The sequence below is a fragment of the Larimichthys crocea genome, chromosome V, assembly GCF_000972845.2.
Source record: "Larimichthys crocea isolate SSNF chromosome V, L_crocea_2.0, whole genome shotgun sequence".
Taxonomy (NCBI): Eukaryota; Metazoa; Chordata; class Actinopteri; family Sciaenidae; genus Larimichthys; species Larimichthys crocea.
Genome location: NC_040015.1, coordinates 3,267,784 through 3,276,911, shown reverse-complemented (window position 1 = coordinate 3,276,911; position 9,128 = coordinate 3,267,784). Strand labels below are relative to the sequence as shown.

General features: G+C 42.0%; 1 protein-coding gene across 1 annotated transcript; it reads left to right on the top strand.

Annotated features, from left to right (window-relative positions):
* The first annotated feature begins 412 nt into the window (after positions 1-412).
* si:dkey-87k14.1 (leucine-rich repeat transmembrane protein FLRT2) lies at positions 413-8,420 on the top strand. Its single transcript, XM_019268546.2, has 2 exons — positions 413-950; positions 2,572-8,420. Exon 2 carries the CDS (start codon positions 3,005-3,007, stop codon positions 5,021-5,023), a length of 2,019 nt encoding a protein of 672 aa, XP_019124091.1. The 5' UTR covers positions 413-950; positions 2,572-3,004; the 3' UTR covers positions 5,024-8,420.
* Positions 8,421-9,128: the final 708 nt, after the last annotated feature.

The following is a 9,128-nucleotide window of genomic DNA, read 5'->3' as shown; positions in this document are numbered from 1 at the left end:
AATCCTAGCATGCTGTCCTGCACTGCCTTTGCATTCATGTTGTCAGTCATCAGCACCAGTCTGTATGAAGAGTAAAATAATGGAATAGATTGATCATAGGGAAGTTAAAGATCATTGCTTTTACTGCAGATTATTTTCTCTGTTTGTCTCTTCTCAAACTCTCACTCATTTATACTAGTTTACATGTAATTATGTGTTGAGTTTCATTTTAATAATTAGTCAATAAAAGACGAAAGGAGAAATGCACAAAGGCAAACACACATCCACGGAATGAGAGAGGGAGGCAGAGGAGGCTGTGAGGGAGAAAGGAGGTGTTTGAGTAGTGTGTGTGTGTGTGTGTGTGTGTGTGTGTGTGTGTGAGTGTGAGAGAGAGAGAGAGAGAGAGAGAGAGAGAGAGAGAGAGAGAGAGGCTTCGTTAACAGATAGAGTGAGTCTCTGGGCTCCAGGAGGGACCAGGCAGTCTCTGGAACAGTTTACCCAGACTATGGACTTCATGTTCCGTGTTATTCTCGGCGGAGTTGTCGGTGTCAGGCTGGGAATCTCTAACTCTCCCCTTCACTCTGCTTCATGTCCCCTTCTCCTCCTGTGAAGGCAGCGGAGGAACTTCACCGGCAGCTCAGGGGCAGCGCGGACGGCCGGGAGTCTCAGGCTTGTGTGCGGGGTGCGTTTGAGGGAGGCGGGAGGGTGGAGATGCGGAGCAGACCGCTGGTGACCTGAACTTCCCTTCCCTTCCCGGCTGTATCGGTCAGGACTTCGCACATTCAGCATAATGTCCCAATTTTCCACCAACGAAAAACCAAATAAGAGCAGTCCGAAGCTGCAGCGGGAGCGGGAGCTGGGAGCGGACGCAGCGGGAAGGATGCGGACTTTGTGCCTGATCTGAGCGCAGCTGCGGAGATACGAGCTGTCCGGCTGGATGTGCAGTAACAAGACTTTCTGCTTTCCTCAAGGTAACAAAACGGATCATGAATGTAGAATGAGCTGATAATTGTGTGGAATTTCATTTTATCCCCATGTTGCATATTCTGGGAATATTTTTTTCACCATGAATTTTTTCATGTCAAAAGACTTCTCAGAATTAACCTAAAAATCATCACCATTTATTTTTGCATCTTAATAATTTCATACACTCCCTTCATCCATAGCATTTCCATTTTCATTTTCAAACCCAATAAAAATCAGACGTGATAGGAAGGTCTTTTTGGATCTACTTGGACTGTGCTGAAATGAACTGTTCTCCAGTTTCTTCTCCAAACTGGGGCAGTGCTGCTAAACAACAAAGGCACTCTTCTTTAATACAGGCTACTTTTTGCAGGGGCGCATGGATATACAGAATCTGTCTTAGGATTGATGCCAAAGACCCTGCTGATAATAAGCATGGAGAGGTCAGGGCACCATAATTGGACTCAGTTTGATGCCTTGTTTGCCCCCCTGCCCCCCACCCACCAAGGAACATTACATAACTATTGAACTGCCTTGGCCACAAATCAATGCAATCTGTCAATTGGCTCATGCTGCATGTGCCATTTTATTAATCACCGCTACCACCGCTAACAAGCACTAATAATACATTATCATCACTTCCTATGCAGGGACTGTATTGAATTGTAAATTCACAAGTGCAGCAAAAAAAAAAAAAAAAAAAAAAAAAAGAGTTTTATTGATAATATTTTTTCCTGAGTTCACTTAAATAATGAATCTTTTGTTTGTGAGCCCATGGCCTACAGATCCAGCTGCCTAGGAAATCGCTCCACTTTGTTTAAATCTTATGACCTTGTGCGCATACTAGCACCTTTCCTCACTGCGAGAGGCCCACATCGATCTTAGGTTCGTCCCTGTGCAAAGAATTTGTCTCATCTTATCTCTGCTGACAGGCTGCGTTCATCACCATCCAGCCCTCCTCCTCTCCTCCAGCACTGCTAAACGAATCAAATAAAGAGAGGAATGCAAAGTTTAATTTAGCGATAATTACAGGCACATATTTGGCTTTGGGGAAAGTCTTGCCGTAATATCTGCCACATCATCTGACACCCCGTCTTTAACCTCTCAATAGTGCCGTGGGGCAGGGCACTTATCCTTCAGGGCCGGATGGGGTAACAGATTCACGGTGCTCATCAGCATCTCCTTCAGCAGCTCACCTCACACCTCAGTGCTCACACAATGCTTTCGGCTGCCATGTTTTAATCCTTAGAATTGTACCCGTTTTCATGTTTATCAAGTGGGAAGTTTGAATCCGCTTAGTTTCAATCCACTTAGTGCATTTTTTATATTTCACATTACAATTCATATTATTAATTTGCACATAGATTTGTTGAACCTGTCCTTCCCACAATTGAACCACACCTTTACCCCGAGTATCTTTTCAAAGATCCTTTTCCCGTTACTGTTAGTCTGAGGACTATGTAACACATCTTTAAGTAATTTGTATGCACACTGCTCCACTCTCCCAATTTACAATGCCTCACTTTGCATTTTTTGGGCTAGAAAGGGAAAATAATTACTTGTGTTTTAATGGAAACCATGCATATGAGGGGAAAAACTGATTTGTCCGTTATTCTTATTTTGCAACAGGTTTCTGGATCCAAATGTCAAGTCAGAGGAATCAACAGTGTGTGACATGAGAGGGAGAGGAACCTAGGAAGAGGACATCCAATGATAACCCTCCAGTTTTTTGTACATGGCTCTGTCAGTGCTCAGTGCTGTGAAGAGAGCTCTACCCAATGGTAGAAGAGAAGAGTGAGTGAAAATGTGATGGACTTTATTAATGTCCCCCAGCACCATTATGGACAGTGGCTGGTGAAGGAATCACATTTCTTAATGAGACTATTGCTCTTGTGTTGGGAGGATTAGACAACGAATTACCAAGGGATTACTCAAGACCTTCTTCAGTACCAGGCTGGACATGGTTTTGATATTAAGCCAACAGCCACAATTTTTCAAATAGTAATTTCTTCTAATTTTTTTTCTCTGATTTGGTGTCTGTATTTTTTCTGATCAGTTTGAAATGGAGATACAGTGGCGTTTATGGAATAAGGACTGGGCCTCCTTTATAAGGCCATGGATACCTATACTATTAGGCCTTCACCTCCAGTTCTCCCGGGCCTCCAACTGTCCCGAGGAGTGCCGTTGTGATCGCACCTTTGTTTACTGCAATGAGCGGAGCCTGACCTCAGTGCCTCTGGGAATCGGTGAGGGTTATAAGACCCTTTACCTCCACAACAACCAAATCAATAACGCTGGGTTTCCCTTGGAGCTCCACCATGTGGCTTCAGTGGAAACTGTTTATCTCTATGGCAACCAGCTCGATGAGTTCCCCATGAACCTGCCAAAAAATGTAAGGATTCTCCATCTACAAGAGAACAACATTCAGACCATCTCCAGAGTGGCTCTGGCTCAGCTTCTTTGGCTGGAGGAGCTACATTTGGATGATAACTCCATTTCTACTGTAGGGGTGGAGGAAGGGGCCTTCCGTGAGGCAGTGAGCCTGAAGATGCTCTTTCTCACCAAAAACCACCTGAGCAGTGTGCCTATTGGTCTTCCAGATGATCTAAAAGAGTTGCGTTTGGATGAGAACCGGATTGCAGTCATTGCAGAGGAAGCATTTAGAAATGTCACACGCCTGCAGCGTCTCCTGTTGGATGGGAACCTTCTGACAGATGAAGGGATTGCACCAGGGACTTTTCAGGACCTGGTCACTCTGAGGGAGCTGTCCCTGGCCCGCAACTCACTCACATACCCTCCCCCATTCCTCCCAGGGGATGTGCTTGTCAAATTAAACTTTCAGGAAAACCAGATTAACCAGATCCCTGTCAGGGCATTTGCTGGGTTGTACAAGCTGGAGAGGCTGGATATTTCGAACAACCAGCTGCAGTCATTGACACAGGGGGTCTTTGATGGCCTTGTCAGTCTCAGACAGCTCACTGTCAGGAACAACCTTTGGCTGTGCGACTGCAGCATCAAATGGGTGGTGTCATGGCTTAAATCTCTGCCAGCCTCCCTCAATGTGCGTGGCTTCATGTGCCATAAACCAGAAAAGTTCCGGGGCATGGTGATTAGGGAGCTGAGTGCTGAGCTGGTCCAGTGCCCACAGAGCACAGTGGCAGCACCCTTGCCTACCTCACCAGCTGAAACTGCTCTGATTCCATCCCCGTCTTCATCCACAGACTCACACTTGGTCACTCAATATGTTTCCCCATCCTCCAGGCAACCCTCTACCACATCACCGACACTCTACCCTATCTATTCAACCAGAGAGGGAGGGTTAAGGACTAAGCAACCTATAGACCCCCGGAAGGAGACTTTGCAGGTCACGTTTGCTATACTCAATGGCTCAGCTATCCATGTCAGCTGGGTGGCTGCATTTCCAGTCACTGCCTACAAGGTGACCTGGGCTAGGATGGGTCCCAGTCTAACAGGGGACACTGTCAGGGAGAGGATAGTGGGTGGGGATCACCGGGGGATTCGACTGGCTAATCTTGAGCCAAAGTCCACCTATCGGATCTGTGTTATCCCCTTGGATGCATTCAATAATTACCGGCCCAAAGACGATACTGTGTGCACTGAGGCCATGACCACGCCGGCATATTTCAGCCCCGACAACAACAAAAGACCGTCTGGGCCTGAGCAGGCCACACAACAGGAACCAAGCTCGCCTTTCTTGCTGGCTGGGCTGATTGGTGGGGCTGTGATTGTGGTGCTGGTGGTACTCCTCAGCATCTTCTGCTGGCACATGCACAAGAAGAGCCGCTCCAAGTCGTCCACTAAGTGGAAATACAACCGGGGTCGGAGAAAAGACGATTATTGCGAAGCAGGCACCAAGAAAGATAATTCCATCCTGGAAATGACTGAAACCAGTTTTCAGATTGTTTCTCTCAACAACGAGCAGCTCCTCAAGGGAGATTTCCGCATTCAGCCTATTTACACCCCTAATGGGGGCATCGGCTTCAGAGACTGCCCCCTGGGGAACAACAGCACAGTCTACTGCAAGAACAATGTTCAGGATGCAGACTTTTGTCGCACATGATGATTTTGAAGAGCATCAGAAGAATTTTTACTGACAACTACCCACTCTTTACTGGACACTGTACAGTGTTAATTTTATTTGAAAGCCCCATGTCTTCAAAAAATGTAATTTATACAACTAACTGGACGATATCTTTTATATAACACATGTTTATAAATTATTTCTTTCTGGAGTTGTGCTGTTTAAGTTCTGTGCACACAGACATGTACAATCAGGATTAATTTCTTATTATAATTATTAAGGCTGGGTTTCATTTTGATTTTCAGTAATAGTGAATGATTTTGAAGTCATTGTATACTGTAACCATAACAGATACAGAATCGACACTGTAGCTGCAGTGCATCAGAAGAGTTAGGAAACCAGCTTGTAGAATTCTGTGTGAGAGAAGGAGAAAAGAGACAATGCAAGTCTGCCACACTCACCACTAGAGGGCGTAATTTTCTGGAAACCATACAGTCCAAAACACTTTTCCTGTGGCCATTTTTAATCAAGTCATCACAGTAATATGGCGCATTTCTTTAATTGCCACCGCAGTCACTAGAGGTGCAAATTGTTAGATTCCTGCTCTAGGAAGAGGGCATATTTTTTATGCAAATGGTATTTTTCTCTGCTTCAAAAAGAAATTTAAAGGTCACATTCATTAAACATTCACAGAAAGTGGCAGGCCGCAGTGCTTTCACCTGCTTCTCAAGATTAATACATTATCACAGTTAAGGGGTCATGTTATTAGTGCTAGCTGTTTTATGGTGGGTGTCACAGAGTGAGCAGCAAGAAAAGCGCATTTGCCATCTATTGTATGTTTAACCCATTAAGAATGAACTCTTTCTCTTTTGTTCAGCAAAAAATAATGTTATGGTAAAACAGTATATATATGTGCCTTGAAGTTATCAGCTTACGGTGTCTTTTGAATCCATGTTTTTGCACAAAAGGTGTACTGTATATACATTCAATTGAATTGTTGTTGAGGAAACCTCTTGCTCTTGATTATTTATTTACCTCAGTACGCATTTAATTAAAAACATATCTCCAAAAGCTAACTTCCTCATGGTTAGTCCCAGAATAATCACTGACACAAACTGTTAAAATAACACACTTGTAAGAGAGTTCAGTGCCAGGACAAGACAACTGTTTAGAGAGGGGGAGGTCCTCTGAGGATGACTACTGGAATCTGAAGAGTGAGAAGAGATTGCACTTAAAGTCTACTTAACACAAAAACATATTAAAGCAGACTCGCTACTGAACTGTGTGCAGCTGTGAACGCGCACATGAGAACTACTTACCAAAGCTGTCAAACATTAGCCTGAATCTGTGGCATATTATGTTATTTTATACCTGGAGGAAGAATTAAAGGAGTATTTAATGACTTGTGAAGTGTTGAAAGTCACAGCTTTCATTGCTTTAGAACCATTACATTTGTACTTCCTAAAGCTGCCAATTAGACCTTCTCCACTAGAGAAACTCAATGACCTGGAACCTGGAGCTGTAAGGAGCCCACTTTAGGTTCTGCTTTGTTTTCCACTATGTTTTACAAACCAGAACACTTTGGAAAAGGTGGCACAGCATGGCATACACATGGCAAAGTAGCACTAGCATAGATTCATGTGGTGATGTGTGCACCAGAAACATCAGTATTATTAAATTAACTGAAGAGTCAGATTAATTATGAGGTCAAAATAGTGGAGCAAAAGAAGTGCACACAAGACTGACTTGGGTCAGGGCCCTGCCGTGTTGCAAAGTAGCTGTTGCTTTCCTTCTCCCCTGAGAGCATCTGCAACTTGGATTTAGTACACTTGGACTAGGACAGGACTTTCAAATGTAGGTTCAGTGACTCACCTCCAGAGGAAGAAGTAGAGTGTAAACAAAAGCCGAACCTGTGAAAACGGGCTACACCTTCAGTAACGGGTTGTCAAGTTATTGGAACATTTTCATATGGGAGGGCCCAGAGGTCAGTTATGTTATCACAGATAAATGAAGCAAACATAATGTGCTTTTAAGCTCAAAAGGTCTTTCCACAAAGGTAAAATAATCAAACCTTCTACACAAACAAAATTATAAATTGCAAGTTAAAATAACATATTGGCCAGTTGGACATTTCCTTGTATGGCAACACGACAGTAATGTTTTGATAAGCATCCCTCAAATTCAGACATTTTGTTTTTTATTAGAATATGCAACATTGTCTCCACTTCACTTTCTATCCTCTGTCATCATTATGTTCTTCCTTTGTAATTACACCAAACTTCAGTTGTATGGTGGATCTGAAACACATTTCTGCAACACCTCTTTCCAGAAATGATGTCCCTGATCATTAAAACAATACAGGCGTTGTTTCTTTGGTGGAAAAAGGTCCAATGAAAATTGTTGATGGTGACATATGTGTGTGTGTGAATTTTAATGGCAGGATACACATACATTATATATACTAATTCTGTTTAAATCTTTAGTCAGATAGAACAGTTGAGCGGTGCAGTAGATCATGAGCTTTATTTTAACTTCAAATTATAGAGTTCTTGAATCCACATTTTCTAATGTCAAAAGAACCCACTTCTCTTCATCCTCTTTAATTAAAGGTCAAAATGTATCTTTAAAATTACAGTAAGAATATCAGTAAAGAATTGAGGCAGGACAGAAAAAAAGGATCTTATTACTCAGACTTCTTTATTCTGTATAAACTCCGGTGGACAGTATTTCATCTTACTGATGGACACATTCATATTTCTTGTTAGTGAAGCAGATATCGCATCTTTCTAATTTATCTCAGTAGATACACACAGAGGCAGCAGAGGCAGCTCCAAAAGGACTACAGCTTCCCTTCAAAACAATATCATCAGATTAACAGTAAGCCAAATCTTTAGGGATGATTCTTGTTTATCACAGATTGGTTCTTGTGTTTGTAGTTTGAGCATTGCACACATCATATTAATTGCTGAGATCTTAAAGGAAGTCAAGAAACACAAGCAGAACAGGTTAATTAGGTTTGTCAAACTGATTTGGAAAATACATCTTAAAATGAAAGACCCAACTGTCTGATGTTAACATCAATCACAGTGTATAGACCCACTCCCTGCTTCAACTTTGACCAATGGAGGGTCCAGATAATCTGAATAAACTGTGAACAGCCCATTGTCTGATTGCTTGTGTTTCTTGACCCTGTGGAACTTTAGTAAGTACTATGACATCAAGATGACAGATATGAAATACAAACTGCAAATATTGTTATAAAGTATAAAAAAATTAACGTTGAAATGTGAAATGTAACGTTGCAAGATTTGCACCAGGGACCTTAAAGGTCCAGTGTGTCAGATTTAGGGAGCTCTATTTACAGAATACAATATTCATAACCCTGTTTTCATCAGTGAACAATCACTTAATAAAAGAACCATTATGTTTTTGTTACCTTGGGGGCTTTGTTCACTTCCCCTCATAAATGACACATTAATATCATAATAAGTCAAGTGGACCCCTGTAAGACTGTGTGTACATCACATCCATTGTGTTGCTGTGATCACCAGCATAAATTGACAGGAGCAACCATTATTTTTCATCATTTTAATCACTCTAACTTTGTTTGGTAAAGTCTGACACAATCATTTTTATCAGTATTGATTGGTTACTGATGCTGATTGATTTATTAAAAACAGTATAATCATTTGTTTAACACACGTGGCTGAAATACATGTAATGCTCAGACAGGTATGCATGAGAGCAACTTACAGGTGTTCTATTTTAAATCCTTCTGGCATGTTAAGTGGCCACTCACATGGAATAATACCAAGTGCTGAGAGGAGGAAAAGGTGTAGAACATGATAAGTGACATGATAACTGAAACCATAAACAGTGGACATTTCTGTACAGAAAATACAAGCTTGGTTTGTCTAACTCATACTGCTGAAGCTGCACCTTAACTTCAACAAATCCAAATTTTGTTGTTATAATGAAGCCACACTGTAAAGGGATCTCTTCACTGACAGCATGAAGAGAAGGAATCAACTGTAATGATTTTCATAATCTTTCTTTATCATGATCCATTTTTTAAGGAAAAAAAGCTAAACATTTGTTGTTATTCTGGGCTTTTGGACTGGTGGTAAGACATTACAATCATTAC

Bases quoted from the DNA above. Each gene is read 5' to 3' on its own strand.
- si:dkey-87k14.1 (XM_019268546.2), top strand. From the start codon at position 3,005: ATGGAGATACAGTGGCGTTTATGGAATAAGGACTGGGCCTCCTTTATA.